Source organism: Gobio gobio (assembly GCF_949357685.1).
Source record: "Gobio gobio genome assembly, chromosome: 8".
NCBI lineage: Eukaryota > Metazoa > Chordata > Actinopteri > Cypriniformes > Gobionidae > Gobio > Gobio gobio.
In genome coordinates, this window is record NC_137114.1 from 10,785,841 (window position 1) to 10,808,929 (window position 23,089).

Consider the following 23,089-nt stretch of genomic DNA (forward strand, 5'->3'; position numbering starts at 1 on the left):
TCTGAGAATATTAGTTTTCCACTTGAATTGGTTAATTTAAAAGAAGACATTTCAATCTTTCTATAGATAGGCTACATTTCTCATGTCTGTGAGGCAAGTATATGCTGAGTTTCGGTTCATTTTTGTTACGTGCTCAAGTTCACTGAGACCGAGACAGCAGATCAAGCGCATCGAGCGATTGTTTTCATTATTTTACATAAGCACAACGTTTTGTTGTTATTGTGAGTTTACAGAAATAAAAGTAGGCCTTTTACAGTTTGCATTACTCCTGTATGACCAAAAATGACTGAGTATTTAAAGTAAATGCAAGTGATCGCGCCGGCGCCTGCATGGCATGCAGTAAGCGCGCTCTCCACACAAACACAGATATGCTGCTATATAATAACACACATTTATCTAGGTTAACGTTAGAGTGAGTGGACTTGGAAAGTGGCAACTACTTGCATGTTTCAAGTGATAAGCCATATTAGAGGTCGATTAATTATAGGCGAATGTTTGGATTTCCTGCCGTTGACGGTTTGTCTGCCACATGCAAGACTTTGCCACTTCCTGTGGAGTTTTTTTTTTTGTGACTGAACAATAATAACATTTTGGTCAACCAAGCCTCTTCTAGTCGACTAACGGTTAGATTTAAAGTAAATTCCTATGTACACTACCAGTGAACTAACCTAAACAAAAATTCAGATACGCAGATTTAGGAACATATCTGTTTTATTTGTTCTAATCAATATTCTAATAATACATTTTCAAACAATGTAAGTTTAAAGGGGTGATGAATTGAGAAATCGACTTTCCCTTGAGCCTTTGATATATAAAAGTTTCGGAGCTGAAAACATCCTTGTTAGTCAAAGAAAAGCTTTTATTGACACCAGGGCCCAGAAAACGCTCGATCTCAGAATATGCCTCACCTTGATGTCATCATATGATGAAACGCCGCCTCAACAGATAAATATGTACAACTGATTCTGTAGCCCCCCCCACTCGTGGAGCTAAACGGGTCGCGCTACCGAGCAATAAGCATGCCGAAGATAGCAAGATATTGTGCTGTGCCTGGTTGTGGAAGAACACCGTCGCTCCATGAACTTCCTTCGGATTCTAATATTGGAAATGTGTGGTTGAACTTTATTTTTAATGAATATCCAGCTTACGTGGGGAAGACATTGCACGTATGTTCATTTCACCGGATTCATTTGTAAACAAGAGACTGGATTTGCAGAGAGGATGAGATTACATGAATGAATGAAGCAACACACTAATGTGAGTAAAAAATGTTTTTATATGTGATAGTATTGCATTGTTACAGATCAAATACAATGGTACATCATGTACATGTCTAACTAAACATAACTTACCACTGTCACAGGGCTCACAAAGCCCAACGTCCCGGGGCTATGTGTTTTCCAGACGGGGTACTAAAACGCGTCATTTTAAAAAGCAGAACTTGGCGCGCGCTTATATCCACCGATCGAGCGGGCCAAGTAATATAAAATAACATTCATATTAATTGTTGGTGGATGAGAGATAAAAAATTGTGTTTGTTTGATAAAGACATTTTGCGAGCCCTGAAGGACGAATCATTCCGGTTGCCGTTTCCCCGTACGCTATCAAAACAATGCCTCACACGTACTCATGGGGGAGCCAAAGCTCATTAAATATGCAAATCTTATCCAATCATAGCAGTGGGCGTTTACTTCCAAGTCTTCAGTGCAGTATGCCCATAAAAACTGAGCGTTCCATGAGAGAGGCTCAAAACCAGGGTAGAAAAAAGTCTATTACTTATTCATTATGATGTTTCTGAATGTAAAAACCATGCGAACATCACAAGTAGACCTCAGACAACAGTATAAAAACATTTTAAAAGCCAGTTCATGACACCTTTAATAAGACTGTATGTAAAACTATGTAAAAAAATAGTTCTCAATCAACTCAAAAGATTAAACATAATTACAAGCCAAGTATAGTTTGAATACTTAATTATGCTTAAGTATATTTCACAAGTACAAGTACTGTATAGACCAAAAATACTTTTCTGTCAGTATAAGTCAAGTATACTTAAGTGAAAGTATATTTCTGAGAAGTACATAAAGTATATTTCTGAGAAGTATATAAAAAGTAGACTGGAAGTATATTTTCTTATTTTTAGTTTAAACAAAGTATACTAATAGAACACTTGAATAAACGTATTTTTCGTAAGGGTTACATCAGTTGAGACAAGCCGCCAAAGTGGCAAAAGGGAAACAAACATGAAGGAAAAACAAAGCTCAAACCAGAGTCTTGACAAGAGGAAAGAAGCTGAATATATCAATGTCCACAAGCTTGAAAAGTAATACATAATATATATATATATATATATTTTTTTTTTTTTAAATCAATCACAAGCTGAAATGTAATGAAAATTAAATGGAGAAATGTTTTTAATGACCTTGGATTAAGTATCAGCCTGCCATTAACTAACTCTTTAAGTGTCCTCCAACTTCAGAATGAAGTATCAGTTTACAACCCTCAGATTATCATCATGATTTCATTTCATCAGATTTAGTTTAGTCATTATTCAGACTGCATCCTTTTATGTACATGTCAACAGTAATGATTTGATTGGTAAATGAGAATAAGAATCTACTCTCAAATCCATGTGTTTATTTGTTTGGTCAACCCAGTTCAGCCGTGCTGAAGTAGTCAACAACCGGCCAGCACAGGATCTTGAGCCATTATACCGAGTGTTTGTATTTATGAGAGCCATCCAGTAGACACCCATGGGGTGTCAGTAAAGGACAAGAGAAGTCCCTTTCAGTACAGACAGCTTCTATTGGCTTTAAAGGTTATTGCTCACCCAATTGGTCTCAGTCTGGCAGTGTCACTTGCATTATGACTTCATCACCCTGGGAAAAGAGGATGAGAAGAAAGAAAAACAGTTGCTAGCCATCCGTCAATGTCCGTCTCAAATTACCGCTCGACCAATCACTGCTAAAGATCAATAGGGAGCCAGTCGGGGAGGAGCGTGAGATGTAGCCAGCGGGGGATAGTAGAATAACTGATCAATACAGGAGGATGGATTTTGTCATCTTGGAAATGCACTGTCAGAGAGAGAGTGCTTCACTATGACAGTCCAACCTATATTAGAGACGGCCTGAAAGACTCTGATGGTGTACCACAATTTTAGAAGAGAAGTCCCAAGAAAGTCTCTACTATAAGTCACTGTTTATTGTCAGGTGTTTATCCAAACTTAAAGGATAGATTAGGCAAAAATAAAGATTTTATCTCCATTCACTCACCCTCGTGTTCTGTTGTGTTTCGCAAAAGAAAGAAATTACAATGATGACAGAATTTTCATTTTTTGGGTGAAGAAGACAACTTGAACAGTTGTTGCAAGCCAATTCAAATTCATACAAAAAAAAAAAGCCAAGTTAAGTTCAAAATGTCTTGAAATTTGTCTGGAATAAGTGTGCTGTGTGGCCAAGAGCACTGGCCTCTGTGAAGTGCAATATTGCATGATCAGAGCAGCTCAAATTGAAAACAAGACCTCCATGACCGCCTGATTACTTTTACACAAAACTTTATTCCTCCTGCTGTTTCTTTGTTAGTTCTTTTCATTCATATATTCATTCCGGGGTTTTATTTTCTCGAGGAAAGGTGACTTGTCCTGAGGCATCTGATTATTTTAGAAAATTTCAGTGATTTAAAGTGTAACATTTCCAGACTCCAAGGTCAAAGCCGTGTTCTCCCCTCCTCCTCTTTCCTTTCCCCTCGCCCTCCCAGCCAATCGATTGTTTCTAAAGAGCTCAAACGGCATGTGTCCACCCTGGAGTCTTTCAGCAGCGCAGGCGAAGGGAAAACGCTGGTGGGGACGCAGGCGGAAGAGAAAACGCTCTCCCACTTTTTCCTGAGTAGGAACGCTGGCAGCGTGACCTCGGAGTCAGGGTGAGCGGGTGTATTGGCACGGGTACAAGACCGCTAGGCCCCTGTGCAAAACTGCCCTGGCTCGCACCATGCGCTCTGCCCCCACTTGTGCTTTGCCAGCTGCCAAAAAGTTTTTCAGAGATGGATGTAAATTTCTGGAGCTCTGTTTATTAAAGCCTGATTACAAGATTGGATGCGGTCTAACTGACTCTTTCATGTTTCGACGACGCAGAGTGTTTGTTAAAGACACAAGGCCATGCAACAGGTCAGCTCTGCAACCTTACAAATTCACCAAAGCATGCAGCGGTCAAAATGCATAATGCAAGATGAGACAACAAACGGAGCAGTTAAATGCAAGCGGTCATTGGCCAAGGCTATGGTTACCCTCACCCTTTGATAACTTGTGCTAGATCAGCTCCTAATCCGCATATTTGGCCTCGACTCGCAGCTCGATAAAAGCTAGAGATGACTATGTGTTGGTGTTGACCTCGTTCCATGCCTGTGCACCGGTTCCATTTGACGGAAGCAGAGAGGAATAACTAGTGCTGGGTTGGAGTAGAGGCGCAGAAAGAACACCTGCTGAGCAGGTAAAGAAGTTGAACTGCTACTCTCTGATCCACGGCAGCAGCACGGCTGCTCCCTTATTCTCTCTTTCATACACCTTGGCTCATGAGCCGCCACTGTCCTTGCTTCTCCAGCCCCACAGGGGGTCAGCCGTGTAAGGAACATAAAAGGCCAATTTAATTTAGCACGTCCGCAGCTCCCAAGTATTTTAATTCAGACAGCTATGACTGAGGAGTTAATATTTCACTTGTCAGAAGGCAGGTCGAGGCCACTGAATCATTGTAATTCTCATTAAGAGGCTCTCCCCCAGCAGCACCCTAATTCAAAATAATGAAAGTAAAGACTGAGAGCGATTCTAATGCCAGTTGAGTCCTATCTTTTAATATTCCCCCCTTGATGGATTAGAGAACCGGGAAATTCATCTTGGATCATGGGACCTAATTCAATAAGGGATCATTCCAGGAGTATTGCATTTTATAATAATGTCATTTAAAGTGTCGTCTTCCATTGCGGCTGTCCCATATGTATGCTTATATAATGGTGCCAGAGGGATAAACTTTTACAGCGGGAACCACTCTCCTACCATTGTGCGCTGTCAATCGCTCTCTCTCTCTCTCACACACACTCACTCTTTCTCTCTATTTCTTCAGTCTTCCTGTTTTCCTTGTCCAACAGCATTTAAGTACAATGTTCATTTTTATTTATTTATACGTCATTAACGTTTGAATCTCAGGAAGGAGAGCCGCTGTACAAAATGCATGCTATACACTAACATTTAATCCATTATTATAAAATAAGTAGGATTTCTGTGGAAACACAACTGTTGAATGGCGTCACACACAGCTTTGTTGTCGGGACCAGCTCCAAATCCAGTCTTGACTGGGACTCTGCCCTTTAATGTTCTACATCACTGGTACCATTATAAATGAACGTAATAACACTTTATTTTGATGGTCCACTTAAGACATTCTACTAACTATAAGTAACTTTGCAACTACATATCAACTTATTCTATTAACCCAAACTCTAACACCTAACAGTCTACTAATACTCTAATGTAGTTGCAAAGTTAGTAGAATGTCTAAAGTGGACCATCGAAATAAAATGTAAACATTGAATATACATAACTGTTCTGATATTAAAATCTATTTGAACCAGAAGTTGAGACCGAATTTACTTTTTCAGTCTTGTGACATATTTCCAAGTGAAACAAAGTATTGAATAGAGGACAGGGCTTGATTTTAGGGCATGTTCATGTTGCATGAAGCCAGCTTCAGTTAAGTTGGGGATTAGTTTGTTTTCTTTTGAGGTCTTTGTGAACAATATATAAATTATTATTTAAATTCAGTTGATACACATATAGTCAGATATATTTCTTTCAGCTGCCTTCTCAAACTCTCACTGCAGAATCAGTGTTTATTCCTGCCTTGTAAATGCATTTAAATTCATAATATTTTTCATAATGATCTCTTAATCTTCATCAGAGAAATGATTGCGAGTGAATTTACTGACTCCGTGTGATTGGCTGTTTGCCACACGAGTCACACTTTCAGCTGCACACACTTCAGAGTTAATCGCAAACTCTGGATCAAACCTGAATTGACATAGAACGTTTGTACCGAGCATTGTGAGCCCGCTGAATCTGATCTAAACCAAGTTGGATTTATATGGAGTTAAAGGGACAGTTCACCCCAAAATGAGTACCTACTATGGAAGTCAATGGTTGCTCTATCTGCTTGGTTACAAACATTCTTCAAAACATCTTTTACTGTGTTCAGCAGAACAAAGAAACTGATACAGGTTTGGAACAACTTGAGGGTGAGTAAATGATGACAGGATTTTAATTTTTTGGTGAACTAACCCTTTAATGAAAATCAGAGTTTGTTCAACTAGCTTTATGCAACAGGCCTCTGGATGGGAGAGGTTAAAGATTGTCTGCCCAAGATTAAAGGGTTAATTTCGCCCAAAAATGAAAATTCTGTCATTAATTACTTCCCCTCATGTCGTTGAACACCCCTGAGACCTCCCCTTCATTCACAAATGAAGATATTTTAGTTGAAATCCGATGGCTCAGAAAGGCCTCCATTGGCAGCAATGACATTTCCTCTATCAAGAGCCATAAAAGCTACTAAATACGTCTTTAAAAGGTCCATCACACTAAAGTGGTCCTACAATAATTTTATGAAGCGACTAGAATAGTTTTTTGTGCGCAAAAAAAATCTAAATAACAACTTTATTCAACAAGTTCTTGTCTTCCGTCTCAAGACCTAAAGCACAATCATTGTAGAATTCAACAGCTTAGATACGGCGCGTCTTCTTCTGCTTGTAAACAAAGTTCCTCGCTTCCGGGTCATGTGTCAGAACGGCGGCTCTATTCTCGTGCATGCGTCATGAGTGAACTTCATGAGTTCACGTCAGAGGCCCAAAATAAAGTTGAATAAAGTTGCTATTTTGATTTTTTGTTTGCGCACAAAAACTATTCTCGTCGCTTCATAAAGTTATTGTAGAACCACTGTAGTGAGATGACTATGTAACGACATCTTTAGTACCTTTTATGGGTCTTAAGCATAGACTGTAAAAGAAATGGACACAGCGACCCCATAGACTTCAACGCAGAAAAGTGAAGTCAGGTAGAAGCACTCACTTCCTGATGGCTGATGTACTGCACACACTCAGACTGAGCTTGACGATGTAGATGTGACGTGAGCAACCTGTCTGACAGTTGTATGTCTTCTAGTAGATGTGCAAAGTGAAATCTGAATCGCTGAATCTTGCAGAGACGGAGAGCGTGAGCAGGGGAAACTTTTGGTAAGTATTCTAATTCATTATTTTGTCATTTTGCAAAGTATTTATTTAATTTAAAATTTAACGCCAGTACGCCATTTTAACTTAATGCATCCTGTCTACACGGGTATATACGGTAATTTCTCTACTGCGCGCCAATAGTCGTGTGGTTATGATGCAATCGTTAGCCTATTTTTACAAAAACGGCTTCTACGGGGCGATAGTGTAAGATACAAGGTAATGGAGCCTTTTATACATTGTTGTCTTTCTTTAGAAATAAACAATGGACAAATTGAGTCTTTAAACGCCTAAGATGTAAAGTTATTCGCTGTTAAAGTGACGGCAAAATGAATGGGAGTCAATGGAATGCTAACAGCAGGTGATGGCTGCCCCTATGGAAGGTACGCTTTCTGGGTGTAGGATTACCCCCTTGGTCTTGAGCGAGGAAATGTCATTGCTGCCAATGAAGGCCTTTCTGAGCCATCGGATTTCAACTAAAATATCTTCATTTGTGTTCCGAAGATGAACAAAGGTCGACATGGGGGTAAGTAATTAATGACAGAATTTACATTTTTGGGTGAACTAACCCTTTAACTCCATGGAAATCCATGTATATCTGATAGCAGCTCTTTGCCTAAACGGCAAATCAGAAAGGATGACACTGTCTGTCAAACATTCTGGAGTGTGACCTGTTAAAAGATCCCCCTGTACTCATTAAGATAAGATGTAGCGTTTTTAAGGCCCTCTCCAAAATGACAAAGTACTCCTCTTGTGTCTGCGCCACCTCGCTCCTGTACTCGTCCCACGACAGTGCGACTCCCAGGGTTCCTCTCCTTCTATCTCTTCGTGTTTTATCGCTCACATTCCTCTGTCACATGGCGTTTTGGTGTTGGGTTTTCATGCAGTCAGGGACTGATCCAGGATCAGACGTGACCCCTTCTGACTTCACTGAGTGCAAAGGCAAAAACTGATGTGAGATCAGCATGTCTTCTTAAATAATATGACTCTGCAGAGACCTACTCACTTTCTTCACATAAGCGCAGTTTTGACTGCTGTCTCAAAAAGTGCGATGATTGACAGCACTGTGAGCACAGTGCTAAATTGTTTAACGTGTCTTAAAGTGAACCAAAAAGCTTATATGTTTTAACAAGAGAGAGAGAGAGAGAGAGAGAGAGAGAGAGAGAGAGAGAGAGAGAGAGAGAGAGAGAGAGAGAGAGAGAGAGAGAGAGAATAATAAGTAAAGATTACAGGTGATATAGACGGAATCTGTACGCATGCTTGTAAAATTCAGTTTTGTATTCAGAACCAGATACATTTCCATCACACACACACGCCACACCAGCCTTACACACATGGACGCTAATGCATGGCTATTTAATTAAATGTTGCCAGATCACTGGGCCAAATAGGTAATCCAATAGCTCTGTAGGAGCCGTGTTAAATCCTGTTCCATCAAAGCCTGCTTGCCCCTGACAGCCCCTGTGATGTTTCCCTGGAACATCATGTCTACTTAGTCTGTCTCTTTAAAGACTGTGACATAATTTTATATTGAGTAACAATCTATTCATCTGCATTATCCGCAAACCACAAGCGCACGTTCTTGACCTGAGCCATTTTTATATATATTTATATTCTTGTCTGATACCATAACCCATTAGAGCGGGTCCATTTAGGGTTCTGTTTAACTTGAAATAAATCAGGAATTTACTCTGAGCAAGATGACTAGGTCAACATTGCTGATAAGATTCAATTGATAAATAATCTAAACTTGAATATAATACTGCATATCTCACACTACACATTTGAGTGTCTGAACACTTCCCCGTTCCTGTTTGATGCCGAAAGTTTTGTTCTCAAACTCTGCTTGGAAAAAAGTGTTTGTCTTTGGGGTGTGATTTCTCAGGTGTGCGTCTTGCCCTTGATGGGTTTATAGGTTAGGCTTTGGGTCAAGCCTCATGTTACAGCTGAACTTGGAACTGAAGCATTAGGTTTTCCTGGAGGAAAGTGGATCCGGTTTTATGAATTGCTATACTTACCCAGCTGTTTTGAGACACACTCTGTTAATTTCTGTATACAATACTGACTTCAACAAAGCGGTGGAGTTCATACTGAGATTTGTGTAATTCAAGACTCTTAGTGTAAATATCACATGACGTGAGTGTATGGTTATTGTCATAGCACATTGTTTCAAAGAATATTCCTTCTTGATGAAAATATATTCAAGTCAAATAAACAAAATAGAAAATTATGTATGGTTAATTTACAACTTCAACTGGAAAGAATAAACGTGCAGTGTTGCTATCACAAGGGTAAATGCGAAAGTCTTTTCACTTCGCGAGGATGAAATGCCTCATAAGAGTTTCGTCCTCCTTTCAGGGCCGGTTAATTGTTGTTTTCAGTTGTGTTACTGCCAGCTGCAACAGGAATTACATGGAAAATAAATAAATGCTCATAGTCCATAAAAGATTTGCTGGTCCGTCTGCACTACCTAAACAGGATGCCGAACAACAATTCCTCACTTTGTTTGACTTCATTTGGTATTGTGAAGCCTTCTTCCTAACAGAAATGATATGAAATTGCTGCAAGTGTTGCCCTTTTTCCCAGCACTTTATTTGGTCAGCCCCATTGTTTTCATCTGCATCCCATTTGAAATTATAGCCTACACACGCACAAAATGGGTCTTTGGTTAAGAAGTGCTTCATACACACTCGCTCTGCTCATAGGGTAAATCTGAGCAATAGGCTGCTTTAATTGGTCTATTTGAGCAAGTTTTAGGCAGGTTTCTGTCTCACTTTCACTCCATTTCACACCTTTGAAGTCTCTCTTTCATCTTCTTGCTCTCCCCTGATGTTGCTTGTCTTTTGTCTGATGATGTGCACACATTTCTCTTTCGCAGCACTTAATATATAACAAAGGCAAACCTTTAGAGAGCTACCTTATCTTTGTTCTCTCGCTCTCTTCACCTCCTTTCATGACTGCTTCGGAGTTTGATTCAACATTCATTGACATTTTCTCAAACACACTGCCTCTCTCTGTCTCTCTTACGGGCTCAGAGACATATTTAATATGTCATCTTCGGTGGAGACGGTGAACTTGCGTGCTTCGGATTTCGCAATAACGCAACTTAAGTGTAGATATGGTGGCTCTGTAATGGGTAGAAGAAGCTCTGTTGCTCTGCTCAGCTGTTTGATAAAAGCCTAAAGCCTGTTCGGAGATGACTGTTCAGCATTAACTGTCTGAACAGTGGTAAATTTAGCAACAGGTCATGGAGCTCAGATATACACCATAGACAGCTCAAGGGATGAGCCTGACCCTCAAAATGCTGCTTTGCTTGTCTTGTCGTCAATGCAGGGTTAACTGCTTGAAGTTTACAGGGGTTCAAATGGCTCTCAGTATCATTTCTAGGCCACAAAGTGCTGGGATACAGTCGTGTGAACCTCCCACTCCGGTGAGTCACACTTTCGCATCTTAAAGATCATTGCGGAACGGAGAGAGGCAAGGAAAGAGATGAAGGATCGAGCAAGAGGGAGGAATGTGGAGCCAGCACAGAAAGACATGGAGCCAGTACGGCTCAGTGCTGGTGTGAAGCCTGTTGACTGAAGAGAGTGTGAGGGAAAAAAAGATTGCTCTCTCCATCATTAATCTAAAAAGTACTTCAGTGTTCCCGTCCTGTTGTCTCCTTGAGTACTTGTAGATTGATAAGACTTAACACTGAGAGATGGAGAATAAAAGAAAGAGCGTGAAATGTAAATAGAACAAATGTAAATCAAGTTCAAGTCATTGTATATGACATTATATCATCGGGTCGAAGAATTTTTGAATTCCTTAAATATTGCTAAAAGACACACTGTAAAATATTGTAAATTACGTCAATCTGCTGCCTACTGTAAACATTGTACTTTACTTTTAATTACTGTTTAATATTCTGTAAATTCACAGTAATGTTCAAGTCATTTCACAGCACTGTAAAAAAAAACAAAAAAAGCTGCCTTATATTTTGAGTACAATCAAATTGGCTGTGTAAGTAACTTGAATGACATTAAAAATCTTGTTTAACTGAAAAAATAAAGTTTAAAATGACTCAACTTATTTTGATGAGTTGACGTAATGTAAAAACATATGTTGTCATGACTTATTGATCATGTGATTTTTTGCAGTGGATAATTAGGATGACTAAATTACAGTAATCTCTTGTTTGTTTAACAGATCAACCGAAATAGTGTGTCTTCCACAGGCACTTTGCAACATGAATAAATGATGCTGTTGCGTTTGCTGCTGTTTTTGTGGCTCGTTTTGTAATGTTCTGGGTTTATCTTAATATGAAAATGAATTGTTTATTGTCACCATTGTCATGTTTTGTATGCTGAGTGCTAATGTCTGGTTTTCAAGACTACTATAACAATAAAACAAATCTTGCATTGCATATTTTAAAGCATATTTGGTCGCTCTTATTGTGGATGACTTGATAATCAAAATTTGATTATCATATTGTTCTCCAAATCTATCACTATCAGCAAATCGATTGATTTAAAAAAAAAAAAAACTTGTGCACAGGTTGGAAGAGGCTTTACAACTTCGGAACACTATCACCCTGGTTAAACAATTATTTTTAATAAAACAACAAGAATAAATAGAGCCAAATCTCCATGCATTTGGCAGCAACACACTACGTGTGTCCCATGCGCTTGCGCCCTGCAATAACAATTGATCCAGAGGAAAAGTCACGGTAAACTGTTCCTATGCTTGCCTAAACATACCAAATTAAAATCTCCATGTAGTGGCTGATGGGTTTTCCCCCATTGTGGGATCCTACAAAGCAAGGAAACGGACTTATTATTTTTAATTTTACATATGAAGTAATGTATCGTGGTATGGGAGAATTGATTCCCCACAATTCTAAACATCGCGTTTTATTTGATAAACCAGCCCTTGATTTGAAGCTGTAACAGATCAGTTCTTTAACATCTCTCCGGAGAATCTGAAGTTCAGTGATGGCGTCCCATTTGTCACTTCGCGCATTTTACATGCCCTTGATGGAAATAAACTTTCAAGGCCGGACAGCAGCTCGCATATCATAATTTAATAACATATTGTAATTTCAGAATTTGGGTTGTTATTGTCATATTTACTGTGCAATTTGTTATAGTGCTTTTTGTGGGCTATGTCTCTAATTGAATTCACTTCTAGTTCAAGTTCAAGGTCATAGCCTACTAGTTGGGGACTCTCACTTGCTAAGAAAGCTGATGTGCGTTTGTAGAAGAAAAGAGAAGAAAATGATACCCAGTGCGCAAAGTCCAAAAACGCTGGTAAATGTATCCGCTTTGGAACGAAGCGCTCATTTTGAATATCCACCTTTCGCCCTCTGTGCATCGAGCCGCATTCACAGGTCTGTCTGAAGTCGGCAGTAACAGGAATCAATAATTCAATAGCGCTGGCGTCCGAGTCCAACCCCCGAGCTGGATACACAAGCCCTCTTTATACCACGCGTTTGGTAAAGCATGTATTAATTAATAGGCCAAAACATTGTGCTTTGTATCCAGACAGTAACCTGAGCAGACAGGTTATTCGCGATAAGAGATGGCATTTAGTATTTATCAAACTCTCAAGAGAAGCGCTTTAGATCTCTATAGGCGGCTTGATGTACAGAAGACTGCGAGTGATGGAGCTACAGTCCATTTTACACATGCAAACACAAGTCAAAATATTACTATTATTATTATTATTGAATTATTAGTATTATTGAATTATTTATTTATCACCATTCTGCTTTTGAAAAATAAAATTAACAAAAAAAATATTTGGTTAAACTTTATTTCAAGGTGTCATTGTTACAGTGTAATTAAGTACTAATATTAATGAACTACGCTTACTATAGGGTTAGGGTAGGATTCGGTTTGGTTTAGGGTTGGTTGTATTATGCATAATTTACTGTTATTAGTAGGCCTAATTACATGTAACATATTTAACAACGACACTGTAAAATAAAGTGTTACCAAATATTGTGTATTAATTTTCTAAAGGGATATTTTGACTTTTCCTCTGTAGGATAAGTGTTTGGTGTAAAGGTCAGCAGCTTCACATCCAGAGCTGAGAGAGGTCCGTGTGATTTCATGACAAATGTTTTCCCCCAAAATGTAAAATATATATTTACATAATCATACATAGGCTAATTTTAACAACATTTTAAAATAATGTTCATTAATAATATAAGGCTTAACATGCACAACAGAATCATCCCAACAAAACAGAAACGGGTCGATTTTTAATTATTTACAATTTGTAATTTCATTGGCACCGCAGCGTCAGACCAAATCTAAAGGAATAAAGTGCAAACGTCTGCTTTAAAAAGCGTGTAACTCAGACGAATAGGCCACGATGACACAGATGCTAGAGTTTTTGACATTTATTTTTTGAATCGAAAACACGGTGTTTGTGAGCTCACGTTTCACAGTCATGATAAAATCAGAGATATCATAAAAAAATGAGTGCCCGCAGTCGATGTTTTTATAACCCTTATAAAACATGAACAGTACATTTAGAGATTCACATGGTTGTACACACTGAGAAAGAGATGAAGGAACAAGAACGAAAAGAAAGAGTGCTCCCACAATGCCTTATTGATGAAGCATAAAACAACCAAAATCATTTTTGTATTTTGTATTAACATAGCTATTTTACATGTGCCCGTACCATATCAATGCTAACGTAGCACCTGAATTTGATTTATACACCGAGAATAAAAGCCTGATGTGTGTTCATGTGAATTGGGCACCAATGCAATTGAAATTAGACGGAAACCCTCCATTGAATAATTACCTGATATTTCATCATATTCACAATACAGTCAGTAATTATTAATAAGTAAAGAAATGATCGTCGTTTCATTGAATGCTCATTTATTTAGTTTCAGAAACCAAAGAGCATAAAATCGTGTGTCATTATCCGTGAGGACAGAAACGCATGTTCAACACTGGAGTTTTCATGTTTGGCAACACAAGTGATTTCTGTAATATTTCACAAATATCCACAGAGAAACTTTGTTTCAAATAAAACGAGGCCAGCCTCTTTATTTTCATCATTTACTAATAACGGAGTATTAAAGCAGAAATGTTGGCGTTGTCACACAAACAGCCGAACAGTCGTCCCAGCTGCTTTATATCATTATATTCAGCTTCTTGTCTTCTGCAAAAGTTCACTAAAAGTTCGACTTTTTTTTCTATTCTTGTGGTATAGTTCAACATCGCGTAGTCGCGCGCATCCCTTCGTCCGTGAAAAGATCCGCGTAAAGTTGTCCACTTCACAGTTTGTGTTCTCATAAATAGCCTCTCCTGGGTTTGTCCCTCCTCGCGTGTCCTTCGTAAGAAAACATAAATAATGTGTTTTTCTGTTGATCACTTCAACAAGCCACCGTTGCGCGCGATGGTCTGCATGTGGCGTCACAGTCCCAGCGCCGCGGCGTGTTTTTTCGCCTTCAGTCTCAGATCGGCGATGCTTGAGTTTTTGTTGGTGGTTTTCGCGGCCGCTGCCGCCGCCACCACTGAAGCTGCAGACGCGGACTCCGCCGCGAGCGTCGCCAGCGGCAGCCCGAAAGGCGGTGCGGGGAACATCATGTATGGCGCGTGCGCCGCCAGGTGCGAGTGCAGGTGATGGTGCGCGTGGGCCACGGCGCTGTCCAGCTGCAGCTGCGCCTGCACCTGAAAGGAGAAGGGCGGCACGTTGCAATGACTATCCTATGGACGCACGGGTGGGAAGAGAGGGGGAGAAACACATTAACTTGAGAGAGAGGCTATATGCAGAGCTGTTACTGGGCACTGGTTCATTTGCATGTATTTATCATTCAAAAAATGTACATATGCTCCCCTGATTATAATTCAAATCCATGAAGCAAACAGACAAATTCACAAATCTCATCTTTATGGAAATAACAGGCCTGTATTTATAGTATAGCCTATTCTTCGTCTCAGAGCAATAACAAAGAGGGAGCTTTGAGTGTGCGGCGCGCCATAGGAATTGTACTGCAGTCTGCAGGACGGCTGTGTGTGCGTCGGGCTGGTCGGGGTAACTTGCCTGCTGGAATGGCATGCGCAGAGCTCCCACGTTGACATATGGAGCGACACGACACGCTTCAAACTGACTCGCCGCTCCGATGAGAACCCCTGCAAAATATGGACACGCCATTTTAGCTCGGCCTGCAGTGTGCTTAAAAACGAGAGACTGCGCGAATTATAGATTGCATATTTCACAGTAAACACACAACGTAGCCTATATCACAGTAAAAAGTATAGCCTACTATATAAAATAAAAATAGACTGTATTAAAACATGTCAAATAAAAATAGGTTAAATTAAAAATAATTTGGTAACACTTTATTTTACAGTGTCATTGTGTTACATGTATTTACCATATAATAACAGTAAATTGTGCATAATTACATGCAAGCAAACCCTAACCCTATAGTAAATAAATGTTGTTAATTAATAATACTCAGTAGGCTACTCACACTGTAACAATGACACATGTCAAGTGTAACATTTTAATTAAAAAAAAACCGAAATAAACCGAATAATAGCATAATTGTGTATAAATTCAACGCACCTTTATGTAACTGGTTTTCCTGCTTTCTGCATTTGGCCCGTCGGTTCTGAAACCAAACCTGAAAGCAGAAGACATTGATTGACAGCTGTTGGTGAGGGCACGTGTAAATCCTCCCAAAACGACAACAGTCTCGGTAAAACTCGGTATCCCCGAGGACCTCTAAAATATTCATAATGCGTAACCGCACATTTTAATTATTATATCTTTATAACGAGCGGCGCGGCCAGCTCACCACAAAACAAACACATTTGTTCAAATGTTAAACAAACGGAAAGAAACCCAATCTTGTAATGAAATAGTGCCATAATATATCGTGTTTCTCCGATGGTTTGATCTATCCAGGGATTAGAAGAGTCCCAGAAGAAGCGAACTGATCCTCTGACAGCAAACACCCAGCATGGGACGATATGCCTGGACTACAGGGGTGGGCCAAAATTGGGACATTAATTGCCTATATCCGAAAGAAAGTTTGTGTTGTTGTCATATACGCCATGCGCATCCGAGATTACCTATGGCATGCATCTGCTCTGAATCGAATGATTAATTTTGATTCATCTATAATCGACACGGCGTTTGCGTGATTTTTCTGCTGTAAGTGAAACACGATTATACGCAATGATCTGGCCAGGACATTATAACTTCATCCGTTAAAATGGCAGAGCAGCCTTTGAGCCAGTGGTGTGGCCTTGTCTGTGAATACTGAATATGAAAAGAGCATCAGATCTTTATTTGGGTAAAAATGATAGATAATTTATGTAAATCCGCAGGCCTTGCTTGGGACAATGCCTTTTTGGTAAGATCCCAAAGAGCGACGATGGTTTAACTTTTTCCAGGGAGGTCTTTTGAGCCCATTTTTAAAAGGACCAATGTATTCAAAGAGTGAATTTTATATCCCCACCCAAGGAATGAATAGATAAAAGAGAATGAAATAAGATATTGTTTTTTTCTCTCTCTCTCTCTCTCCTGATCAATCACAGCAGAGCCAATGTCTATGTTGAATGTCATTATTCGGCTCAGTCGCTCGTCTCTTGTTACACATATATTGAGCCTTATTATGTTTCTGTGCAGATGGTCTTCCCCATCCTAAAAAGCACACTACAGATGTTGCCTGCAGGGCCAATGCGCACAAATCAGGGAATGATTTCTGTTCATTGTTTTGCATTGTTCGTTTATTTAAGCGGCTTAATATCACTTTTATTTCCAAAAATGTCCTCCCACCATTTGACACATATAAGCTGATATCTAATTTTATATGAGCTAGGTTATATATTTAAACATGAACTACAATATCGCCACAAGAAGTGTCCATGTAACATTTTAAAAACGCCTTTAGCTCTTATTTCAAATAGCCTACATTTACATTTTCATCTCTAAATGCTTAATATATTTTAATTCTACATTACAGTGCAGTGTTAAAATCGATGTGTCATTACTTTCATAGTTTAATTCCGGTGTAACGAATAGCCTATATAGGCTAATGGCATAGGTGCAAAACAAATAAATTACATATGCTATATATATATATATATATATATATATATATATATATATATATATATATATATATATATATATATATATATATATATATATATATATATATATATATATATATATATATATATATATAAATTGACTGACAGATCATTATTTTGCACTTAATATGTAACAGCATTTCGCCTGTTCCGTTTCCCATTAGCACTAATCGAAACCCCGCACACACACACACACACACACACACACACACACACACACACACACACACACACACACACACACACACACACACACACACACACACACACACACACAGGCAGCAGATGAAGTGTCTGACCTGCACCCTGGCCTCCGACAGGCCGAGTCTCTGGCTCAGCTCCTCTCTCATGAAGGCGTCCGGATAGTGCGTCTCGTCGAACAGTCTCTCCAGCTCGTTCAGCTGCTCAAGGGTAAAGTTAGTCCGACTCCTTCTCTGCTTGATTTTAGTCTGTGTCTCGTCCTCCAGCGGCTTACAATCCTCTTTGCGTTCTTTCATATCCGTGTTCCCTGAAAACAGAGCAGAACGCAGGAGTGAACGCTTGGTCCGGCGATGTGAAGCGAGGGCAGTAAATGCGCCCGTGCACTGATGTCGGTCACGGATGTTTTGTCCTACACAGAGCTCTTTAATTATTTACACGCTATGCATATGCATGGAGATTCTCTCTGCGCCGGATGCTTATGACAGGAATATTATCCGATTGCACGTTAAATTAACAACCTGGCAAAACGGGTCAATGTTACGAGACGAAATCAACAATTAACGCAGCAGAAGGAAAATCCCTGCTGTCAAAATAACACTTAACCCGAATCCAAAACAACACGTGTTTAGCTATTCAATTAGCTGTTAGAGGAGAAAGAACGTCTAATCGAAACGATCCGCAATTCGCATTATTATTATTAGCCTAATATTATTATGATTAATATTACTATTATTGCATTGTGTCTGTATGTTCTCGTCGTAGTAAATGAATGAATTAGCTAGGCCTTCAGTGTGTCTCATAGCCAACATGAAATGCGTGTTGATTTATAATACACGGGCACATTCTTTGTTTGTTTTCTACAGTCATTTCTACATTTTCTATATCTTACAGAAGCCTACATTTATATTTGATCAGTCTAGATAGTTATCGAAGGAATAATCTGTAATTATTTCAGGCCTCTAGAATTGCAAACAATATTTACGAGATTAAAATATAGGCCTGCTATGCATGCAATAATACTTTTATCAGTTGAGAACTTTTGTTTGTTTTGTTTTCAGCCTGTCAGATTATGACAGCCTGTCAAATTATTATGTGATTATCATGTTGCGTGTAGTTTGCACGAAATTAATGCAACTTTAAAAAAAATATATATATATAGGCTATTGAACGCGAAGAAGTTATAAGACTTAAAACACAGGCCTGTGAAAAACAAGAACACAATTTTAACGAATGCCACACAAGAGAAACGCTAGAAAAGCACTCACCGTCTGTAAGTTTGGGACTGCTCGAGTCTCTGCTTCTCTCTGACGCGAGCATGTCCGCTTCCCTGGCCGGCGACGAGCGCACGGTGCTCCGCGTAATGCTGTTCACCTCCTCGCGAACCGGTTCCGCCGACAGGGTCTCCCTATTTCTCACCGATCCGGTCTCCAGCACCTCCCGGTACGTGATCACTTCCTTCTTTTCCTTGACTTTCTGATCAAAAGATTTGGAGACAAACGCGGTAAGTTCTTCCATCACTGCGCCCAAGAAGAAGAAAAAAACACAATCTTCCCTTTAGATCCTCAGCAGTCTACCATATATAAGACATCAACAGTGCTCTCTTTCTATCGGCCTAAACGCGAGGTGATGAGATGAGATCTTTGACCATTCCTCTTGTTGCGGAGTGTACAGACTTGCTGCCGATTCACTATTGAAGTCACACTATTTATACTTAGCGAAGCGTCTCTGCCCCTTGATCCGCGCGCGTTACCTTCCCTCACCGCGAGCCCCCTTCCCATAGAGGCGGGGTGGGCTGGGGTGGGGTGGGGGGGGGCCTTATCTGTCCTTCAGATCCACATCACCCATCCATGCCTGCTATTGGCTAAGATTGACAAGAGGAGCAAATTAATGTCATTAAGCCAGACTGGTTAGAGTTTGGAAACACCAGGCGCGATGATGAGGAGGAGGATGAGGATGAGGATGATGGTCGAAAGCGCTGCTGGGATGAGGCCAAAAACTACTGGACATCTTATTCGGCAACTCTTTGATCTGAGCTGGGAAGGAGACCGGGATAGAGTAGCGAGAAGAGCAAAGACAAATACGCACTTTGTGATCATGGAAGTGACACAGAATTCCACAATTCGCCGTCAAAATTTCATCTGCACAGAAAACATCTGCAGGATAATTATTTAGCTACCTTCTTAAACAGTCTGTTTTATGCAGTTGATAATGATATTAGAGAGTGAAAGTTGCCTTCCATAATTAATGTATTTTAATGTAGTGGAAGAACGAACACCTTGAATCGAAGAGAATCTAAAAGACCAATTTAAACAATTTATAAGTGTAGGCTATTACATATTCCTGGTATCTGGGTTCATATAGCAGCGTTATTAAATAACCTACAGTATTAGGCTAAACAAATGCAAGCGCGAGCTGAATAGCTTGAAACGTGCTGTTTTTACGTTTGTTGATTTTATTTTATTCAAAATGACTCACCGCATGAAAGGAATATTCACTATTTAATTTTTTTTAAATTAATATTTCATCTCTCAAAGGACAACTTTCTCTAATGATGACTTGCAAAACATTCTTCTATGCCGTTTTATTGCTATTTAATTACACAAAATGTGCAACAACAAAAAAAAGTATTGCATATTTGCATAATATGGTTGTAAGTTAATAAGTGTCTATTTGGGGATCAAGAGCGAATTAAAAAAAAGTAGGCTAGATTAAATACAGCGGTAAATGAGAAACTACACGCCTTGTATTTGGTAAATCACAGAACACATCACCTTCACCTCACCTTTAATAATTACTTCATAATGAAATATTTATCTTCATCTTCATATTTATGTAGGCTAACCCTATTCTTCAAGCATCCACGCATTCAATATCATTTGAAACCCAGCAAAAAGTTATTATTCTGCTTTATTTGACCAAGCCACGCGTTTTACCCTCATACACGAAGATGATAATAATAATAATAATAATAATACAAATAATAATAATAATAACAATCTTCCTAAAATAATAGGCTATTTTTTTATTAGGCAAAATTAGCCTATGTTAAGGAACGCCTGTACAGATATATCTAAAAGGGTGCAGTTTTGAGGCAATTTAGTTGGCTTGAGTTTGATTAAACAAATAGCCAACAATATTGTGATGATATCTTCACATCTCTAACTTGGTATGAGTGTTTGTTTCTTCAAAAGGGACTGAACTAGGATATTTAAAAACTATTCAGGAAGATAAGCGTTTTGAGACAAACCATCTTTTTCCCCTTAGTAATTTGTCTATTTAGGCTACCTATGTATATTATGTCTCAGTTGTAGCCCATTTTGTATTGATCAAATGCGACAGAAAAGCCCATAATACATTCCGACCAAAAATATTAAAATCACAAAATTGACGGTCTTTTTTCCTTCTTTTTTTTTTAAACACAGCATTTCACTCAGCCTGCAATTTCTCAAAATACAAGTTTGAAGAATAAAAATAGGTCTTGTTATCGTGTAGGCTATTTTATGGCTGAGAAATAATGTATTTTACGCTTATCTTGCGCTTCCCTGACAAGAAGGTGAAAGCGACTGACGATCGTGTTTGATTGGTAATGGCTGCCGGCGGCAGCGCACGCATCGATGATCTCCAAATCGGTTACTTCAGTCTGTTCGTCGGCTCATGGCGCTGCTCTGTGAGTTGCTGTTATGACACAATAGGAGTGTGTATCGTTATCTAGGTAAGAGTATGAATGTAGATATAAACATTATTCGTTTTACATATAGGCATACAGGTAAAACATATATTAGCTGACGCGCTCTTGGTTTGTTGCGTAACGTGTGTTAGAGAAAGCGCCTGTAAATATGATTCGGTATTGAAATCTTTAGCATGAAACGTTACACATACATATAAAAGGACGCAATATTCATATTCGCATTTGTAGAGGTAGCCCTATAAAATGCTACCTGTCAGGATGCGTTTCTAACGCTAGTTTCGCGTAGTTTTACGGTTATGTTTTGGTATTTACATTCTGTTTGAACACATTTCTCTCCGTGGTACTACATACCGACAGTCTATGCAAATAAATAATCTTATGCTTTATGTTTTGCTGCTCTTTTCAGCTCATGTTACTGTGTAGACTTCAAATAAGATAAATTAAGAGATTAAATGACTGTACTTGCATTTGTACTTCCCAGCTCTCAGTAAATGTAAATTTCATCCTTATTAGACACATACATAATGATTTGCTAGAGCTACTGAATCACATTTAACCACAATCATGTATTGCGTGAAAGAAGAAGAAAAAAAAAAGCATTTCTGATATCTGACACATTTTTGTGTCCTATCCATTTTTACTCCACATGATCTCCCAGTTTAACTCAGTGACTGGAGTGAAGATGGGCCGTCACTCGTCAGACAGCGAGGACAACAGCCGAAGCCGGAGGAAGAGGAGACAGAGACAGCGCTCTTCCTCCTCCAGCTCCTCTGGAAGCAGAGTGACCAACCGCAGCAAACCCTCCCGGAGACGAACTCGCTCCCGCTCCAGAGACCGAAACAGAGTCGCAGACAGGAGGTAGACAATGAAGAATGAGATAAAAAAGTTTCCCCCTGTAATTTTTCATCAAAATGTAATAACTTGTTCTTCCTCTGAAGCAATTTTTTGGTTCACCTGACATCACAAGCCCTTTTATATCTCCCACACCAAGCACCTGTCATATACAAGTTGTAGAATACTGGGAAAGAGTTATTCCCTTAGCATCCCAGTTTATGTCAATGGCAGTTGCTCGGCTGGCACACTGATCCCGGGAAGAGTGAGCACGCAGTTCCAGAGAAAAAAACGGCCAATGTGACTGATCATACATTAAAACTACATGCTCCAGGCTGGTACATGAGACGTGAGGTGGAAAACTGCACATTACATTACATTACAGAATTGGCTCAGTTTCATGATCTAGACCAGGGGTTTTCAGACTGTCCTCCAGAAGGTTCTAAGGGGTCCCCAGAAAAGTTCAGAGAATAAAAAGACAAAGCAAAAATGGATAAAGTCTACCGAACATTCTAACGGTTTCATTTCTAAATGTTTCTCTCCTTTCTTGCTGTGTATACTTTCCAGAATTGGAAAGATTTTTTAGTTTCTCTCACTATAGTCCCCTTTATCTCGCTCACTGGGTTGTAAAGCAGTATTCGTAACGCAGTACGTACCCTGCTTATGTAGATTTATTGTGGAAGTTGCTTATATATCATTTTTACTTGAACATTTTCTTCTTCAGGTTTAACATCCAACATTAAATATAGGCAATTTGAGTTTGGAAACAATATATCGTATTCATAATTCACACTTGCTATTTTCATACATAAAAATATATAGAGGTATTTTAGGAAGGGGATCCCTCATAAAAGATTCATCATATTTTGGGGTCCTTGGCATCATAAAGTTTGAAAACCCCTGATCTAGACATTTGGACCACAGCTGGATGGATAATATTCTATTATTAAAGGCGCAATATGTACGATTTTTTGGATTCAAATATCCAAAAAAC

At 39.2% G+C, this 23,089-nt stretch overlaps 2 protein-coding genes across 3 annotated transcripts in view; one reads left to right on the top strand and one right to left on the bottom strand.

The window, feature by feature from the left end:
* Positions 1-13,634: 13,634 nt before the first annotated feature.
* shox2 (shox homeobox 2) lies at positions 13,635-19,257 on the bottom strand. Of its 2 annotated transcripts, none has more exons than XM_079823892.1 (5): positions 18,842-19,257; positions 17,675-17,883; positions 15,841-15,898; positions 15,313-15,401; positions 13,635-14,939 (listed from the first exon to the last, which is right to left on the bottom strand). In XM_079823892.1, the coding sequence occupies exons 1-5, from the start codon at positions 19,089-19,091 to the stop codon at positions 14,682-14,684; spliced, it is 864 nt and encodes a 287-aa protein (XP_079680018.1). In that variant the 5' UTR covers positions 19,092-19,257; the 3' UTR covers positions 13,635-14,681. The 2 variants fall into 2 exon arrangements, with proteins under 2 accessions (XP_079680018.1, XP_079680017.1); XM_079823891.1 differs by having other exon boundaries at positions 13,635-14,975.
* A 1,950-nt stretch (positions 19,258-21,207) lies between these two features.
* Positions 21,208-23,089, top strand: part of rsrc1 (arginine/serine-rich coiled-coil 1) — a 208,676-nt gene continuing 206,794 nt past the window's right edge. The window contains exons 1-2 of the mRNA XM_079823893.1: positions 21,208-21,288; positions 21,923-22,122. Of these exons, the coding sequence (XP_079680019.1) occupies positions 21,947-22,122 (176 nt within the window). The 5' untranslated portion in view covers positions 21,208-21,288; positions 21,923-21,946. The remainder of the gene's footprint in view (positions 21,289-21,922; positions 22,123-23,089) is intronic.

Bases quoted from the DNA above. Each gene is read 5' to 3' on its own strand.
- shox2 (XM_079823891.1), bottom strand. From the start codon at position 19,091: ATGGAAGAACTTACCGCGTTTGTCTCCAAATCTTTTGATCAGAAAGTC. The intron at 15,402-15,840 runs GTGCGTTGAATT...CATATTTTGCAG, and splicing joins GGAAAACCAGTTACATAAAG to GGGTTCTCATCGGAGCGGCG. The intron at 14,976-15,312 runs GCAAGTTACCCC...GTGCGTCCATAG, and splicing joins TGCGCATGCCATTCCAGCAG to GATAGTCATTGCAACGTGCC.